Source organism: Acomys minous, assembly GCF_964271855.1.
Source record: "Acomys minous genome assembly, chromosome: 6".
Classification (NCBI taxonomy): domain Eukaryota; kingdom Metazoa; phylum Chordata; class Mammalia; order Rodentia; family Muridae; genus Acomys; species Acomys minous.
In genome coordinates this window covers 515,139-534,862 of record NC_140487.1, presented here as the reverse complement: position 1 = coordinate 534,862, position 19,724 = coordinate 515,139, and the positions used below count along the sequence as shown (strand labels likewise).

The 19,724-nt window shown below is 44.5% G+C and overlaps 1 protein-coding gene across 1 annotated transcript in view; it reads right to left on the bottom strand.

Moving 5' to 3' along the window:
* Nucleotides 1–228: 228 nt before the first annotated feature.
* RBM28 (RNA binding motif protein 28) overlaps nucleotides 229–19,724 on the bottom strand; it is a 34,826-nt gene continuing 15,330 nt past the window's right edge. Inside the window, exons 10-19 of the mRNA XM_084786310.1 lie at nucleotides 16,124–16,233; nucleotides 13,287–13,360; nucleotides 11,673–11,808; nucleotides 9,961–10,025; nucleotides 7,982–8,140; nucleotides 5,618–5,767; nucleotides 5,245–5,319; nucleotides 2,825–3,066; nucleotides 2,565–2,667; nucleotides 229–396 (exon numbers count right to left, since the gene is read on the bottom strand). Coding sequence (XP_084642436.1) covers nucleotides 262–396; nucleotides 2,565–2,667; nucleotides 2,825–3,066; nucleotides 5,245–5,319; nucleotides 5,618–5,767; nucleotides 7,982–8,140; nucleotides 9,961–10,025; nucleotides 11,673–11,808; nucleotides 13,287–13,360; nucleotides 16,124–16,233 — 1,249 coding nt within the window. The 3' untranslated portion in view covers nucleotides 229–261. The remainder of the gene's footprint in view (nucleotides 397–2,564; nucleotides 2,668–2,824; nucleotides 3,067–5,244; nucleotides 5,320–5,617; nucleotides 5,768–7,981; nucleotides 8,141–9,960; nucleotides 10,026–11,672; nucleotides 11,809–13,286; nucleotides 13,361–16,123; nucleotides 16,234–19,724) is intronic.

Genomic DNA, 19,724 nt, shown 5'->3' with positions numbered 1-19,724 from the left:
TTTAAAATTTAGCACTCCAAAACACTTTTTTACAATAGTTTCCATTTGAGAAGAGACTAGAAATGATATGCAATCACACACACAGCTTCAACGATAATCTGGATAGGTTGTAAAAACTCCATGGTGTTTTCCAGGGATTCCTTTGTGGCTAACCAACTGCATACTGGAGAAGGGACCAAGAATGTACACAACTTGTGGGGGCCCCAGGAAATGGGGATCACCTGGGATCCTGCTCCCCTCAGTGGAAGTCTGAAGGTGGCATCAACTGTCAAACCATTTGCTTCTCTTCATAAGGGACGTTCCTTTTGAAGGGCCCAGCAGCTTCTGCTTGTACTGCTCAACCAGCTGGCTGAAGTGTGCCTCTGCCTTACTCTCCTTAGCTTTTTTCCTGGGTGCCTGTGAAAGAAAGGAGACATAGACAACATTTTCTCCTTTCTCATCCTTTCTCTCCCTCCCTCCCACTAGCTTTCTTACCTGCCTTCCTTCTTCTCTGCATGCCTGAAACTCACTATGTACTTCAGGATGACCTTGAACTTCTGACCCTTATCTCTCCTCCTTCCAAGTGCTACCACCATGCCTAGTTAACGTCAAACTTACTGTAAGGCTCCCCAAGACACAAAAATAAGTAGGTACAAAGATCATGTTTACCATGCTCCTGCCCCGAGCAGGTTTTCGAGACAGGGTTTCTCTGTGTAGCCTTGAATGTCCTAAACTCGCTTTGTAGACCAAGCTGGCCTCAAACTCAGAGATCTACCAGCCTTGGTAAGAATTCCACTTACCAAGCTTCAGAGACTAGATCTCTACAATATAATATGAAATAGTCAGAAAATTCCCAGAGACAGATTTGAGTAGGATGGAATGCTAATGACTCTTCTTAAATTTAGGGAAGGGAGATGAAAGCTTGACCTCAAATGCTTGAGAGCCCAGGACTGGAGGCTGGAGAGATGGCTCAGAGGTTAAAAGCACTGGCTGTCCCTCCAGAGGATCCGGGTTCTATCCGAGGCATGCACACTGCATCACAACCATCTCTAACTCCAGACCTAGGGGATTCAATGCCTTCTTCTGGTCTCTGTGGACCCCAGGCATGTCTCTAGTATATAGACATACATGCAGGCAAAATACCCATCATGTAAAAGAATGCTTTTAATTGTTTAAAAAAAAAAAAGCACAGGACCATTATTTTCTATTAAAAAGAACTAGAGCAGGCAAGGTCATTTCAGAAGGACATAGGAGCTAATCCGAAGACATTTCTGTTGGTTTAGACAGGACAAGAATAATGGCTGCATCTGGCTGAACATGGAGCGCTATCTGAAAACTGGGAACTTTATAATACTAATATAGCAGTCTCATGGGCCACCAGAGCAGGTTGGTATGGCAATAGTTCACTATTCTGGAAACTTGATACAGCAAGAAGAGGAAGAAAAAAAATCAATTATGTAAACTTGCCTTCCCTATATGTTAAGACTACTTTTAAGTACAAAGGGGTTGACTCGATTGGAAAATCACCATTCTGTAGCCCATAACGAAATAACAGGTCTATATAACAATCCAGCTAGGGTACACAGCTGGGACACAACTCAACAACAGAAAACTTTCTTTTCTTTTCATTTTTGGTTTTTCGAGACAAGGTTTCTCTGTGTAGCCTTGAATGTCCTAGACTCGCTTTGTAGACCAAGCTGGCCTCAAACTCAGAGATCTACCAGCCTCTGCCTCCCCAACTGCTGAGATTAAAGGCATGCGCCACCATGCCTGGCTAGCAGAGCTCTTTCTAAGCATGGGAAAGGCCTTGGATTCAATCCCTAGCTCTGCGAAGCAAAAAACCAAGTAACTGAAAAGCTGGTGGGGGATTTTCTAGATGGAACAATGAAGCAGACAATTCTGACACCTGCTGACTGGGCTTGACATTACTAACTGAACAACCGAAATGCAGCACTGAACCTGTGCAAGGAACCAGCCCCAACAATATATGGTGTAACAGAGACGAGGTGACTCAGTACCGTAAGGAAGTAAGCGGCTGAATTCACCACCAGATACATTCTCAAGGACAAATGCAGCCAGCCTGTTCCTCCAACAGTGTGGTAAGGAAGACTAAACACCAGAGAATGGAGGGAGGGAGTGATGACTTTGTTAGCATCCTACCGGTACTAACCAGAAATAAAAAACATTTTGAGGCAATTAGGAAAATGCTAACAGGGCTACATATTAGAGGGTATAAAAAACTTCTGATTAATCTCAGTAGGTTTGATAATGACACTGTGCATGTGTGTTTGTATGAAGACTTGGCCATTAGAGATGTAGTCTGAAGGTTTTCTGAGCAATCTATCTCTTGAGACATAATTTACATGTAAAGTAGGATTTGCTTTCATATACCCTAGCTGGGGAAAAGCAGGCACAGGAAACAGGAAACAGGCTGACTGCTCGAGCAGACTGACAAGCCACATAGGCTACTCTCCTCTCTACTTTCACTGCTGTACCTCATCCTCTGAAGAGCTGCGGCCTGCATGGAGAAGCACTAGTGTCCACACCGAAAGTTTGCTCTGCCCAACATGCCCCACAGCACTCACCTGCAAGGAGGAAGCTAACCGCTGCTGCTTTTGCTTCCGCTGGCCTAACTGGGCCTTTGGCTTCTTAGAAGGAAGGGACTTCACCTTGCCTTTGTCCCGAAGCCTGAAATGAGACAGCAGGTAAATGCCACACAGAATCCTTTCTCTGCTGGTGCTGAGCCTTCACTGCTAACCTCCCATAGGGGAAGGGAGCAAAAATGCCCCTTCTACCCAAGCAAGCGCTACAAAGACAGAGTTACATCAAAACAAATGCATCACACCTGATTTTGGGGCCTCTGTGTGAAGGGAGCGCCAGGACCTTTCTTCTCTTCTTCCCATCAGGCAGCTCCACCTGCTCCACCTCCGCCTTGGTCTGGAAGCCTGTCCAGGAGGTGGGGCCGGCCAAAGCCTTGCTGTGAGCCTGCGCTGCGGTGCTCTGAGCTGCCCTCTGCTGCTTGTCTTTCCCAAGCTCCCTCTGCTCCTTTCCGGGCTTACTGGTTTCAGGCTTAGTTCCCGCTTTTTGCTGCATACAACAAGGAATTGCCACCTGGTTTATGCATGAGGTCTCCTCGCTGGAAATACTCAGCAGAGGAGGAGCCTGGTGTGAGCTTGGGAAAAGAGGAACACGTCCCTCCACACAGCTGGAGACTACAGAAAAGTAAACACAAGCACTTTATAAGCTCTGTCTAGTAAAGACACTTCTAGGCAGGGAACACAGACACAAAAACCATGAAAAAGCAACAAGTAGCAGCAGCCCAAGATTCAGAAGCCAGGAAGAGACAACAGTCAGAGATGAAACATGGGCCAGGCACACACCTAGAATCCTAGGCACATGGAAGGAAGGATTGGATCAGGAGTTTGAGGCCAGCCTGGGCTGTATGAGACCTTTTTCAAAAGACACCTGCCCCGCAAAAGAGTATCACACAAAAAAGGGAAACACAAGCAGAAGAAACAAAATGACTGAAAATATTTAATGTAATACATCTTGGAAATTTTCAAGACCAGAGACAGGCCTTAAGCCACAGACCTAAGAGCTGAGAGAAAATGAACAAAATAAATATCCCCATTCCTTCTCAAGTCCCTGATGGGGCTGAAAACCAGATAGTTTAGTTTTGCAATTAAGCTTAGTTGTTTAGGGGTTAAAATGCTTTTGGGTCTAGATAGATGTTTTAAGTTGATAATGATGAGATATGATAGATATTGATTTACATTCAGAATTTTAATGCACCAAGATAGGAAAGATGTTTTCTTTAAGGCTGCCAAATACAAATAGCCAAAACACTATGAATGTAACATTAATATAATTCCTGATTGTTTTGTGGTTCTTCTTGCTGTAGGTAATGTATTGTATATATGTGTAATAGTATAAATGTGTATTTAAAAAGCTGGCATGTACAAGGGTGAGACCCCAGAGTCTCCAATGAAAGCCACTGGTTGTAGCCACTGCTATCACTCTTCTCGTTGTCATACTTTTAGTACACACCAAACACTAGGAATGCTCTCTACACATTCAAGCCTTAGTATAGTATCGATGAGTGCTGTAAGAATTACAGGCCTCAAATTACTGTAGCCTAGCATGTCCCAAGGGAAGATGGGTAAGAGAGGACTGACTACAAGCTGGGCAGTGGTACAGCAGCTCAGACCTCCTTAGATGGGGAATGCAGATATTATTAACCCAACTTACAAACTGAGGCTCAGAGACGTGACTTGCCAGGGAGCGTGCAGCTAAGAAGGCAGCAGCGCCCATAGCTCCTGACCTTCCTTCTCCAAAACCCACGCGTGTCGCACTGAGCTCGAGGACTTTAAGTCAAAGCAAGTTTGGACAACAAAGGAGACCCTGTCTCGGATGATAATGATGATTCTGGAACTTGACCTCAGCCATCGCTTTGACATGGCCCCACACCACGGAGGAACTCATGGTGGGTCAGAACACTGGTTCACTTTCCTTCTTTTCCCTTCTCCTATGCAGCTCTCAGAAGAGGGACAGCGAAGGAAAAACACCAGGAGAGGCTTAGGAAACTGAGGAAAATCCTACTTGACAGAAGCACAAATTGAAAAGAAGTTTAATTAAGCCCCTTTAAAAAAACAAAAACAAAAACAAAAACAGCCGACCAAGGTTGGCACACGCCTGTAATCCCTGCACTCGAGGAGGCAGAGGCAAGTGGATCTCTGTGAGTTCAAGGCCAGCCTGATCTACAAAATGATTCCAAGACAGCCAAGGCTACACAGAGAAACCCTGTCTTAAAAACCAAAACAACAACAAAAAACCACCACCAATAAAAACAAAAACAAAAAACAGCCAAACAAACTAAAAAGGCTGGGCAAGACGGTACACGCTTTTAATTAATCCCAGTAGCTGAGGCAAAGGGATGTCTGTGAGTTCTGAGTTAGTTAGAACTACAGAGTAAGATCCTGCCACACACAACCAAAACCAAGCAAACAAGGGCCAGGCAGGAAGATGGCTCAGCAAGGAAAGGTACTTGCTACCAAGCCTAATGGCATGAGTTCAAGCCCCAGGACACATAGTAGAAAGAGAGAACCAACTTCCCAATTGTCTTCTGACCTCCAGAAGCCATGGCACAGGAACACACACACACAGGCACACACACACATGACACAGACACAGACGCACACACAGAGACAGGCACGTACACACACATGCACACACACACACACACACACACACACACACGCTCAGTACCAGGCTGCGTTGGATCCTCAGCTCCTTTACTTTAAGCTTCCTTCGATCTTCTAAAGAGAACTCCACTATCGGTCTCTGTCAGAGGAAGACAGAAGAACGCCATTCATGAGACTTTATAGTCCGTGGGTGCAATAGACCTAGCTGTTCCTCCACTCACTCCTCTTTGTAAACCATAAGGCTGCTCCTCATGTCTTCTTTAAAGGCCGGGTCTGCGGGCGGTCTGCCCAGTCTACACTCTTTCTAAGCTGCTCAACTAGATCCACCATCTACTTGCCCCCTCCACCCAATGGTATTCTTTCCTACCATTCAAAATCAGGGACACTGGGCAGCTAAACTCTCAGAAAAATGGGTCTCCCTGGGGGATGAGCCTCACTTTCTGGGTCCCAAAGATGTCTGGGTTGTTGTTGATGTGGCGGAGGGCTCTGAGGGCATGCTCATGCTTCTGGAACTCTGCAAAGGCGTAGCCCAGGGACTGGCCCTTCGTTTTTCCATGAACTGCTTTAAGGTCCCGCATCACTCTACACTATGAGGAGAAAAAGAAAAAAATAAACAGTAGTTATGAATAAGAAATAAAAACTTATAGAGAAAAATGTACTTTTTAAAGATTTATTTTTTGAATCTTGCATATATGTGTATGCATGGGCACTTGAATACAGTGCCCATGGAGTCCAGAAGAGGGCAAAGACTCCCTGCATCTGGAAGCAGTTGTGAGCGGTGAGGCATGAGTGATGGGAACCAAACTCAGGTCCTCCACAAGAGCAGTGTGTGTTCATAACCACTACGCCATCCATCTTCAACACCGAGGGAAATTGCTAATAGTTCACTGCCATAGCACACGTAACTTAGGGGATGTGATTCTTTACCTTGTCAGCAAGCTACTGCTGAGAATGGAGAACTGTCCACAGACCCCATCACTGAAGAAAGCCCCCAGGAAGGAAACGGATGGAGCCGGGCGGCCCTGATGGTTTTACGTGAGAAAGACATATCTACCAAGAGGAAGATCACTCCTTCCCCTCCATGATAAGCCTCAAATACAGCGAATTTCAGCCCTCTTGGGGTTGGAGTCAGACACTCTTTGGTGCACACCTTTCTCTAAATGCCTAGATAGGACCCAGGAAGTACCCTAGGGTCGCAAGGAACATAGAAGACACTCTCAGAAAATTCACCATTTATACAGTATTTCTCCCCAGAGCTGTTGTCCTTCTGTAGTGGAGGAATCTAAGTATGAAAGACGCAGACATACTATACCCTGCTCCATGCATAGGTACTACTAGTCTGTCCATTGCAGGGGGATGAAAAAAAGAATAAATTCCTTACTTCAAGATACTCATTCACTTAAAACGCCATTTGTGGCATCTTGCTGAGACACAGTATTTACACAAATGACGGAATTAAATATAATAAAATATCTACTTTCAAGATAGAGATCCAAAGACAGACCAAGATAAGGATGCCACTGAAGTGCAGCTGGTGAACAAATGGGCTTACTGGGTTGACGTAAGCGGAAATGACTCAAAGGCAGCTGCATCACCAAAAGCCTACCCTAGCATGGGTGAGAGCTCACAAGATGGGCACCCAAGGCAACTGCACAACCTACAGACAGCTCAACAGGTTAGAGTGTCTTTTCCTCCTCCAGCCTACGCCTCCTCCAGGCACCTCAGCCTATTTAAGAGTACCCCTCAGCAGTCCTTACTGCCTGCATAAGCTTGAGGTAGGAGAGGCCTAGTGTATCTGCTCAGTTTCAGGGACTTCCTGAGCCTTCGAGGAATTTTTCACTTTCTAATTTTACCAACTGGCCTTCCCTCCAAGATAAAACCTCCATCTTGGTTACACAACCAATATACATATTGTAGGATGTTCAGAAGTGCACTAAAGTGTAATGAGTTCGAAATGGTGCACACTAGTATTTGTGGGTACCCATCACTAAAAGTGTTGTCAGGACATGTTCTGACTTTTAATGTTGTCTCATGTTGTTCTCGATACCAAGGAATACATGTTAAAGAGGCTTCTGGGGATTAGGCACACAGTTTACGGCTATGAAACAGCAAAGTGCACCTAAAATATTGGCAATGGCATTTTAAAATATGAAGATCAATAGATTACTCTATGCCAAATGCTACACCCAGGATCGGGGATAATGAGATACTATTTATCCTCAAAGAGCTCAGTCCGTCTGGAAAAACAACCAACAGTTTCAGGTCAGTATAACAGTAGAGATTCAAAAGAGACAGAGTAGAACCGAGCACTAGTGTGAACCCAATTTTCTAATTCAACTGATGACACGCATGGTTCTCTGTGCTTACCACAGGGTACTAATATGAGTCACATGCTGTTTTAGGGGCTACGGAGACGCCAGAATGGGTAAAACGCATGCCTCAAACACGCATCTTCCTCCTCTCATCCACCCCAAATATGTGTGTGCACACGTGCACAGACGACATTCTTTGAAGAAACAAAGCGCATAAGTTGTATTCTCTGCGACAGAAGTGACATCACAACACCTCAATAATGCTGAGCACACAGCAGGCATTGAATAAATGCTAAATTAATTCATGACAGAGATTTCCTCACATTTTGCTGTAATTTAGTCAGACATGAAAGACAGTTCCCAAAAGAAACAATAAAAACAAGAAAACTGCCAAACTCAGCTTTACATGGTGATGTGTCCAAAAGAAACTCTGCTGACATGCTGGTACCACAGGCAGAGTGAGTGCTCTTGACTGCAGGCCTCTCTTACCTCCTTCACGCAAACCCCCTTCTCTCCTCTGGTGGCATCGAGCAGCAGCTTCCTCAGCTGTTTATCATCCAGGGACTTTGGGAGATTGTGCAGGCAAAGCCTGGTCTGGGAGACAAAGATGTTCTGGTTCTTGAGTTTCTGATGTTTTAGTAGCTCAAACTGAGAGGGGAGAAAAAGAACCTCTTAACATACAGTACACCCACCAGGCAGCCTATTTCTGTAAAAAAAAAAAAAAAAAAGGAATCATAACTCCCATTCGCTGCCTTACAAACCCAGCAGAGAAAGGAAGGCTCAGGGAGACAGGAAGATCATGAACCCTGAGTCAGATCTGAACCATAGAGTCAACTGGAGAAACCAAATTTTAAAATTCAATTTTTCGCCAGGCAGTGGTGGTGCACGCCTTTAACCCCAGGACTTGGGAGGCAGAGGCAGGCAGATCCCTGCGAGTTCGTGGATCCCTGTGAATTTGAGGCCAACCTGGTCTACAATGAGTCCAGGATAGCCAAGGCTGCGCGCGCGTACACACACACACACACACACACACACAAGAAACTGCAGATCAACATTTAACTCTCAGCACTGACACAGGGCCAAATGAGATTAAAACAAACAAACAAACACCTCACATACCTCAAAATGTGGCCCAGCACAAGTTTTTTGTTTTGTTTTGAGGCAGGGTTTCTCTGTCTAGCCCAGACTAGTCCAGAACTTACTCTGGCCTCAACTCAGAGAGCCACCTGCCTCTGCCTCCTGGGACTAAGATTACAGGCATGCACCACGGTGCCTGGCTAACACAAATATTCTTATTAGTATAGTAATACTGAAGCTAGCATTTATGCTCAGTCCCCACCCACCCAACAACTGGATGTGTCTAGGGCTTCCTTCCTAAAGAAAGTAAACTTACTTTTTGTAATGCACATAAATAATCCAGTAAGCTTTGGCTAGCAATTTTGGTTCTAAAACATAGTTCACATCTTACTGCACTGCTTCCCCAAATGCTATAATATCCAGATGTTCACCACTAAAAAAAATTAGGAACACTATAAAACCCATGCTGGGAAGACATATTGCTGCTGCCTGTCATGATAGTGTATTTTCTGCTCAGCATCTCCTGAACATTCAGGTCCTACAACTGCTCTGTGTGCTTACCATTCTAGGCAGGCATTTTATACTTTACTTTTTTATTTCATTATTAGGTATGTGTCTGTGTGTAACCGTGCACACAGTTTCCAGGGTTGATTCTGTCCACTGTGGGTTCCAGGCTGTTGGGTAAACACTGTTACCACTGCACCACCACTGGCTAGGCTGCCTCTTTATAGATAAGCTGCACAGCTGGGGATACAGCACAGCTGGGAAAGGCCTGCCTAGCACACACGGCACCTGGAGCTCGGTCCAGCACCATGTAGCTGGCTACACAGTGAGGTCAGCCTGAGCTACATGAGACTATCACAAAACAACAACAAAAGTAAGTTATGTTGCAAAAGTAATAACTACTGAGAACATTATAAGCCGCAAATGTACCAGTTAATGGTAGGAACACCTTGAATGTGAAGTTGTTCTACACTAATTGCGTAATTTAGAGATACTACCCCCCCTCCCAAATGACATCTTGGCTGCTCTTTCCAAACCCACATTTCCTCCCTTTCCCAGGAAGCCTGCCTACATAGCTTCCGCTCTGTTGTTCTATATTTATGCTAACAATTACACCCAACCTCTCCTTCTCCACACCAACTGCATGCTCTAGCATGGTACACACATGAGTGTTACAGAAACAAAGAGTAAGCCTGGGTTCTTACAGTGGGACAGAATGCTGGTCCACCTCAGGAGTAACGTCCAGTTCCTTCACCTGTGCACTTCCAACAAGGTAAAGTGTGGTGCTCACACATGGCTCCTCATGAGCAAATGGAGCACAATAATTGCTTCTGATTCACTTAGGTAGCCACAAACAGAACCTTAAGGCTGATGCCTAATCTACTCACCCGCTCGCGTTTGGCCATATCCGCAGCACTCACACCCTCGGCAGCCTTCGTCCCAGCACGGATCACTGCAGAAGGAGGGAAAAGGGCCAAGATGTCACCAAGGGAATGTTCACTGGGCAACAGGAAGAATGTGATTTGAATGATGCAAACTCTTTGCACAGAGCCCTAAGGACTGTGTTGGCCAGTTAGTTAGGTCCAAAAATAGCTACACAGGGCTAAGTTCTAGACTTACGACTTGCTCTAGAGAAACGGAACATTTTGTAATTTTGTTCCTCTCTGCCTACAAAACAGCATCATATGCATGCTGCAAGTTAGAAAGGCATGAAGAACTTCTGAAAGCAGCTATAATCCAGGTATCTGGATCATAGAATGTTCCACCAACAAACTGCCCCCAAACCTTAGCTGCTCCTTGTGCACTTGGGTGCCAATCATTCAGCAACTGGATGAGACAACATGGAGGACAGAGTTATGGTCTCATAGGCCTTAGAGCCAAAGGCTGATGGCTGAACATTACTAGTTAGGACTATGCATCTACACAGGAGTAGGCGGATAAATTCCAGAAACTCTAGAATTTTTTTTCTTAACTTAAAAGATAATTTCTCAGCCTGGCGTGGTAGCACATGCCTTTAATCCCAGCACTCAGGAGGCAGAGGCAAGTAGATTGCTGTGAGTTTGAGGCCAGCCTGGTCTACAAAGTGAGTCCAAGACAGCTAAGGCTACACAGAGAAACCCTGTCTCGAAAAACCAAAAAAATAAAATAAAAATAATTTCTCATTCTTTTCTGACATTAAGGGAAAGATACTAGGTAAACATTTAAAAATCTATCAATAATCTAAAAAAGTAGTTTTAGTGTATTTTTCAAAATCTTTTTGTTTGTTTGTTTTTTAAGACAGGGTTTCTCTGTGTGGCCTTGGCTGTACTACACTTGCTTTGTAGACCAGGCTACCTGCAACTCAGAGATCCATCTGCCTTACCTCTCTGAGTGCACCATCCCGCCCAGCATTTTTCAACATCTTAAAAGTGAGGGTGGGGTGGGGGGGAAGCCGCTTAGGGAGATGGCTCAGGGATTAAGTGCACTGTCTGCTCTTGCAGAGGTCCTGAGTTCAATTCCCAGCAACCACATGGTGGCTCACAACTATCTATATACTGGGATCTGATGCTCTTTTCTGGCATGCAGGCATATATGCAGATAGAGCACTCATATGCATAAAATAAATCTTTAAAATAAAAACTCATTAGAGCCAGGCATGGTGGTACACACCTTTAATCCCAGCACTCGGGAGGCAGAGGCAGGTGGATCACTGTGAGGTGTAGACCAGCCTTGTCTACAAAGTGAGTCTAAGACAGCCAGGGCTACACAGAGAAACCCTGTCTCAAAAAACAAACAAACAAAACAAAATAAACTCATTAGGAATGAAGATGAGAAGCAAATAATTTGAGTTTTCCTCCTTTGTGCTTTTAATCCTGCTGTGGAAATATCTAAGGCATCCAATCAGAGGAGAGAACAGGACTGATTAGGCTGTAAAATGGGTGGCGACTCCTAACAAAGCCACAGCTACTGAAGTAGAACAGCAACACAACACTGTTAGGGAGGAAATTTGTTTGTTTTTGTTTTTAATTTGAAACACATATGACAACATCATTGCTGGCTCACTCTCGTGTCACAGGGCCGCTACTTAGATGCCTGGTTCCTTTCTTCTCCCACTACTCACAGCCTTCCCGGGCCAGGTAGAGGTTCCGGGTTCCCGTCGGCTTCTTCACCTTCTTTGTCTGAAGCTTTGCTGCCTCATCACGGGTCACAGCCAAGTCAACCTTGAGCTGCCGGCCGTCTAGTTTAAGCCCACCACCCTGAAACATATTACAACTTTCCAAATGCACAGCAAAGCAGAAAGTAAGTACGTCACAAGGAGTGCCAAGAAAAGGAATCAGCACACAGTAATTATGCCGGAAAGCCAGGCCACAGGATGCAGCCGCCTGGCTGGCTACAAAGCACCCTTGAGGCTCAACAGTAGGTTTTACAATTGTACAAAAGGTCACGTGTATATGTACTTAAGACAATCAGCAGTAAGAAATTCACAGTAGTTCAGTCTCAAAGTAGACCTGAGGAAGATGTTCTATAAAGAAATGTGTAGTATTCTAAAGCTAATGAAATGCTAAGAATGTTTAAGAGACAATGACAACACAAGATAACATCTCAAAAATCACATACTTCGTTAAAAAGCACAGAAAATTTCTCAGTATCTACACTGCATGTATCAAACACAAATCCAGTTTCCAGATGGCCCTAATACTTCTTCCAGTCTTTCATGGTACTGACCCAGAATAGAGGCTGATACAGACAACAAACAATGAGCACTAGGAATATCAAGCCTGTTTCCTCACTTAAGAAATACGGGTGAGCCAGGCATGGCGGCACACACTCGTAATCCCAGCACTCAGGAGGCAGAGGCAGGCAGATCTCTGTGAGTTTGAGGCCAGCCTAGTGTACAAAGCGAGTCCAGGACAACCAAGGCTACACAAAGAAACCCTGTCTCAAAAAAAAACAAAAACAAAAAAAGGAAAATAAAGAAAGACGGGTAACAAGCCGAGCATGGTGGCACACACCTTTAATCCCAGCACTTGGGAGGCAGAGGTAGGAGGATCTCTGAGTTCTAGATCAGAGCTAGATCTCCATCCAGGGCAACCTGGTCTACAGAGCAAGTTACGGGACAGCCAAGGCTGCAAAGAAAAAGCCTGTCTTCTCCACTGTTGAGTGGAGAGTGAGATCTGATTCTCACGTGAACTCTGGTGCCCCTTTTCTGACCATGTCCCCTGGATGGGGAGGCCTGGTGGCACTCAGAAGAAGGATAGCAAGTTACCAAGAAGAGACTCGATAATCTTAGAGCATACATAGGGGGAAGAAGTCTCCCTCAATCACAGACATAGGGGAGGGGAGAAGGGGGGAAGTGGGAGGGAGGGAGGAATGGGAGGAAACAGGGGAAGGGCTAACAATCAAGATGTAATATGAATAAATTAATAAAAAAAATTAAATAAAAAAAAAAGAAACTTCTAGAAAGCTCAAAAAAAAAAAAAAATAGTGCTAAAAAAAGAAAAGAAAAGAAAAGAAAAAGCCTGTCTTGAAAAACCCCCAAAAAGAAATACGGGTAACTACACTCATCTCAAAGGGTGAATGATGAAGGCAGCATATGCAAAGCTCACTGCCTAACAAATACTAAGTGCTCAAGTCTCTGTTTTAATAACAACAACAACAACTTGTTGGAAGCATCAGCTCTCACCACTAGGAGCTATGATGTCCTAGGCATAGGGGAGGGACATGCTTTCCTTACCTCGGCCTCTGGAGAGGCAGCTGCAAGGCATTTCTGAGCTGCTTCCTGAGTCATGAACTGTGCAAATGCACAACCTGCACAAAGACATAAAAATTAGTGAGATACTCCCTCAGTCTCACAGTAGACAAAAGACAATACTGAACGCATCCACACCCTGACATGGATGGAACATGGATGGGACAGGTACTGTCTGAAGAGCTGAAGGACCAAAGCCAGCTGGCAAGGACAGCACACACATTTTCTTGGCATTTGGTCTCATCAACTAGCCCCTTATGATACCCACATGAAGAGAGAAGGAAATCCAGCTAACCATTTAAATTATCAGCATGGAGTCCCTAAGAGAAAAGTGAAGGATGAGGCAGAACTACTTAACACCGAAATTAATTACACCTAGGTCTTAGAGACACCTGAGAGGCATCACATAACAGCAGATATGCCTCTTGGGGTAAAACAGGCCTCTAGTGTATGAATTTTGCAGAAAACAGCATGGGCAGCTCAGCTGTTGGCTTATGCTGTAGGATCTTCATAAAGCATGCCTTCCACTGGTTAGATACAGGCCTAACTGCTCCAGATGATTTTCTACTATGGATTAAAAGTGACTTTGTACAAATTCACTTCATAGTACATTTCAAAAAAAATATGTTGTATAATGTATTGTTGGTACACTCAAAACTCAAAAAGAATTCTCTCAGATGCTAATACTACCTCATCTCCCAGAGCTAGTTCTTCTGCCCTGTACCAGAATGAATCAGATTAATCTACAGCATACACACAGTAGGCTAGCCCAAGGGTCACCAACTCAAGAGATGTTCTCTAGCTCCCCCAGACAGGGCCATGTGCTCCTACTTCTGTGTTCCCAATCCCTCCCATGGTCTATGCATGTTTCTTCACGCACTGAGAAGGTAGCATCTTCCCCAAATAAGTACTACAGCACAGAGCACTAACAAAGACAATCAGAAGAAACAAAATACTTGGGAGAAACTGTCTATACTGAACATGCATGGACTTGCCATTTTCTAGAAACAGTGGAACAACTATTTGTTTTTGTTTACTATGGGTAGATGTTGACACATTTTTTTTGTTTTGTTTTTTGAGCAGGGTTTCTCTTGTGTAGCCCTGACTGTCCTAGAACTCACTGTATAGACCAGGCTAGCCCTGAACTCACAGAGATCCCCTTGCCTCTGCCTCCTGAGTGCTAGGACTAAAGGTGTGTGCCACTGCCACTATCTGGCAAAATTATGCTTTTAAAATCATTAACTATTAAGATTACTAGAACAACAACAATAAACTTAGGAAATCAACTACAGACTACATTGCAAAATTATTAATCTAATATCCTGTTACACTCAAAAAGAGATAAAAGTAAAGGAATATCATGCCTGTACTCTGGGCATTGTGAGAAATTCTAGTCGGCCATTCTGGAAAAACAAAGCGGAAATGAAAAAGGTCCAAGAAGTATGACTATTAGAGCTAAAGACATTTTATTATTCTAGTATTTTATAGGTTTAAAAAAACAAAAAGCCTAAGCTTACAAGAATTTAATATCCCAACCTCCAGGGAACTACTCAGTATTGCCTTACATTATTTTAACTGAGAAAAGGTAAAAAAAAAATTGATCAAATCTTATCTAATCAGTTCTTCTGGCTATCCTGGATTCACTGTGTAGATCAGGCTGGCCTCAAACTCAATCTGCCTGCCTCTGACTCCCCAGGTGCTGGGATTAAAGGCGTGCATCACCAGGCATGGCTTTCTGATCAGTTCTTATCAGTTGAAAAATAAGGTTTACAATGGAAGTTCTTAAGCATGGATACTCTTGAGAACCCACAGACCCTCAGAAATAGCATCCTTTTGGGGAGAGGCTTACAGCATTTGCTAGAACGCAAAGGTATCAAGAACCAGAACAAATGATAAACTTGGTGCTTATGATGGCCTATCTGTCATCAACCCGACTGGACACAGAACCATTCAGGACACTGAAGCCATGCCTTTGGCTACGTTTGTGAAAGTGTTTCCGAAACGACTGAGAGGAAAGAGCATCCCTGAAGGTGGGTGGTATTCCATGATCTAGGAGCCTGGGCAAAAATCAAAGAAACAACAAGAGAGTGAACAGACTCTTAGCTTCTCTGCTTCCTGGCCCACCATGAAAAGATCTCAGCTGTCCTGCCATGCCCTCCCCACCATAACAGACTGAATGCTCTGAAACCAAAACAAAACAAATCTTGCTTTCTTTATGTCAGGTGTTTGGTCACAATAATGGAAAAATTAAGTAATACAAACCTTAGCAGAATGACTGCAATCCATGAAGTAAAAGACCATAGTGGGTTGATGCTATATACGTGTATACACTCACATTCTAATAGACATCCGTGTGCTAGAATGAATGCTTAACCCTTAAGAGTAAAGTAAATAGCACAGGGGAAATACCTCAGGCACCACTCCCACTCCTGCTACCTAGCTTTCCTTCTGTTGCCATGCAACAAAGTTTCTCTGTCAGTTTCTACCTCCAACAAAAGCATCAAAGAAAAAACAAGTTCCCCGTTAATGTCAAGCAGTGTAGAATGATTAATACCCATGAGATGCTATCACATTTGAAATGCAAAGAACAACAAATGGAATTCATTATCTTAAAGTAAATAAGCAGAAGTTTTAACGGCTGAGACAAAATTAAGGCTGGCAAATGCACTGAATTGCTGACTTTCACATGATGGGTGACAATCTCAGGATGTTCTTGGGCTTTTATGGAAGCCTAGAAAGAGCCTGGACAGACTGTGTCCCACCAGAATGGCACAATTTATGTCCTTTCCTAACGCCGGGCCTGGTTAGCTGCGGGCAGATACCTTTAGAATGCTCCGTGTCTGGATGCAAGACTATTCGGACGTACTTAAGACCACCAAACTGCTGGAGAACCTCCCCAAGCGCCTCCTCCTCTGAGTCAAATGAAAGATTTCTGTGAAGAAAAACAGGTCACAAAAATTTCAATGATAAAGTAAGACCTTGAGTTTAAATGTGAGGGGCATGAACTAGTCATCAGTTCTGTGGGCTCGCTTGTTTACAGCAATTCTCCCTTGTTCAAAACAGCACAGCACACAAGAGTGGCCCCTAGTGGCTCTGCCTCTGCTATCACTCTGTCCCTTTGCCCCAACTTACTAACCTTCCTGTATCATCAGATTCTCTCACCTGAGAACTTAAAACAGACAAGTAAAAAAGACTAAAAGCTGCAGATTCAGACTTACAGCTGAGAGACACTGGAATGATACAGTCATGTTGTACCGTGACCTGGTGGTTATGTGAACAGATACATGAAAGTGCTGCTTAGCTGTACCCTTAAAGTAATATACCTCACGCAAATACCTTGTGCCTTTTTTTTTTTAATATGGTATCCCAGAGAAAAGACTCACAACCTCTAGCAGTGGAAGTCTCAGAACTGCCCAGATTTTCACCCTCTACCTGAGATTTGACAACATTGACTCCATGAGCAAACTGGTTTCCCGCCAACCGTCCTCTTTTCACTAAATGTGGCTGAAATTAATTTCTCTTATTACAACCAGAAATTCTCACAGCAGGCTACTAAGAAACGTGTCTTTCTTTTATTGAATTAGACATATTTCCCTCCACGTTAATATGAAATCTGGCTTTCAGTTAAAATGTTCTAAAGGGGGGAAATCCTTCAAAATAATATAAAAGACCCAGTAAAGAAGACTAAACAAAGAGGGGAAGGGAGAGAGGGGAGGAGAACAAGGGGAAGAACAGGAACTATACATTGAATATAAAGCTTTTTTACGTATTTTTTAAATCTTAGTGTGTGTGCGCATGGCACCACGAAACACGGGTGGCCATTAGAGGACAATCTGCAGAGCTCTAGTTCTCTGCTCTGCGGTGTGAGTGCTGGATGTCAGGCTCAGCTTGTCAGACTCGGTGGCAAGCCCCTTTCCCACCGAGCCGTCTCACTCACCAGCCCACCTCTAGTGTAAGACTAACCTGACCTATGAAAATGCCTATCTACTTATTAGTCAGGAGGGCTGAAAGAGCAACAACAGGCAAGAAAACCTGCCTCATTTCTGTATACTTCCCTGGAAACAAAAGGCATGTTTTTATGTATTCTGGACATTACTTTAAAATGCAGCTCAGTTGGCAGAGTGCTTGCCTAGTGTCCTAGTTCGCTTTCTATTCCAGTGATAAAGATAACCAAAAGTATCTTAGGGAGACAAGGGTTTGTTTCATCTTACAGCTTACAACAAGCCCATCACTGAGGGAAGCCATGCAGAAGCCCACGGCAGGAACCTGAAGCCACAAACTGAAGCCAACACCACGGCGGAGTGTTCTTTATAGCTTCTCAATTTGCATTCTTTTAGATTTATTTTTACTTTATTTGGATAAAGTATGGATGTTTCGCCTGTGTGTATGTCTGTGCATTATGTGCATGCAAGTGCCCACAGAGGTCCAAAGAAGGCATTGGATCCCCTGTAACTGGAGTTATCAACTGTTGTTGAAGATATGAGGCCATGACTCAGATAGCGGTTTACATCACACACACACACACACACACACACACACACTCATATTTCCACACGCCAGCCTCCTCCAGTCAACAGTGGCTAATGGTGAGTTTTTCCTAACCTACTCACATTCCCACGCTTCTGATAAGCAATTCCACTCAGTTTCATGAAGCTGGCAAGCTTTCCTTTCACTTTTGGTGGTTGCACTACTGGAATCTGGAGCCCTCCCCTCCAACGCCCTATGGACAGGTCCCGGATTCTTCCTCAGGCCCACAGGGGTCTCTCTCTTGGGGACAGAGTCTGGGTGCTGATCCCTCTGTCCCAGAGATCTCTGTTCTCAGCCTCTTGAGAGACACTGGGACACCCAGTCTCCTGACCTTAGCCCACAGGACTCCTCAGCCCTATTGCACTCTCTCTCTCTCTGAAACCCTAACCCTCAATCCTCTGCCTCCTTCTTTACTCAAGCAGAGGGGTCTGGGACCCCAGCCACCTCTCTGCTGCACACCATAATGCCTCTATCATACTCAAAGACCCTTCTGCCTGCGTCTGCAAACCCCAATACTCCTTACCCTTTACCAGCCTCTGCCCAGGTATCAAATCCATTGTTTCTATGCCACACCTCCTCATTGAAGGAGAGATAAACCTGTTTTTGTTATGACCCCAAGTGTGGGATCAGAACGGTCTTGTGACAATAGGTGAGGTTAATCCACTAGAAGACAAACCACCTTGTGCGGGAGCTTGATTGTTGCCAGCTGAAAAGATCCGTGAACAGACTCTGGGAGGAGATACATAAGTGAGCCAGAAACAACAGGGACTTTTTGAGACTTGGGATAGTTTGGCCTGTTCATCGCTCCACTTCGAGGTGCTCCTAGAGAGAACCACTCAAGGGAAGGTTTTGGGGCTCTGGGCTCCTGCTGAGGTTCTGAGTTCTGGTTACTCCAGGTTCTAGCAGAAGAAATCCTGCTGATTACACCAGAAAAATCATTCTGCGGAACTGATATCCTTACGGTTTTGTTATTCCTTAATCCTCTTTTCCTATTGTTTCGGTTAGTCGGGTTTTAAGGGACATACGCTCGGTTAGGAAGTTCATAATAAAGTATATTGGTCAAGAAAACTGTACCTACACTTCATCCTATAATATTCTCATATTAACAATCAAAAATCCCAACAGAACCGTCCGCCTAGCTCAGGGCCTTCACCCCATTAACTGTTGTCCCTTTAATCTCTTACATCTCTAACCTTTAGGCTATCCTCTCCACTATCCCTGACAACACCACCCACTTTTTAGTCCCAAATCTTGAAGACACTTTATTCTCAATACTCCTGGAATCCACTTCCAACACCTTTTTGCCTTCACACATATGGATTCTGACACGCAACAACCCCAACAACTGGACTGGACTCCCCCAAGGATTGAGAGATGGACTCTGACGTTCCGGCCAGCACTCCTACAGACGTGGCTTGCCTTCTTTCCCCGCCTGCTTCAGTAAATAGATAACTCCTCCTTCACAGCCCTTCCCTCTCAGATAGCCAATCTGACACCGCCTAACACCTTCCAAAGCTCAACTCTCCTCTCTCCAAGTCAACTATCTTGGACCCTCTCTCATGTCAAACCATAAGCACCTCACTTTAAACCACCTTGCCCATCTCCTTATCTCCACCTCATGGCCAACTTCCTCTGCTCATGGATCCCTAAAAACTCACTCCTGACATATTCCCTGCACCAAGCCACTTCTGGACCTCCTCCTTCTTGCTAGCTTGCAGCCCCAATCTCTTCCACCATCTCAAACTCTATTCCTCCATCTCAGAGACCTCCTTCCTCATCCCTTCCATACACAGGAGGGTTCTTTACCTACTTCTGCCTGCACTTTTTCTATGGATGGCAGCTCCTTCCTGTCAGATGACCACATCACACTGACCCCTTCATTATCAGTAAAGACAA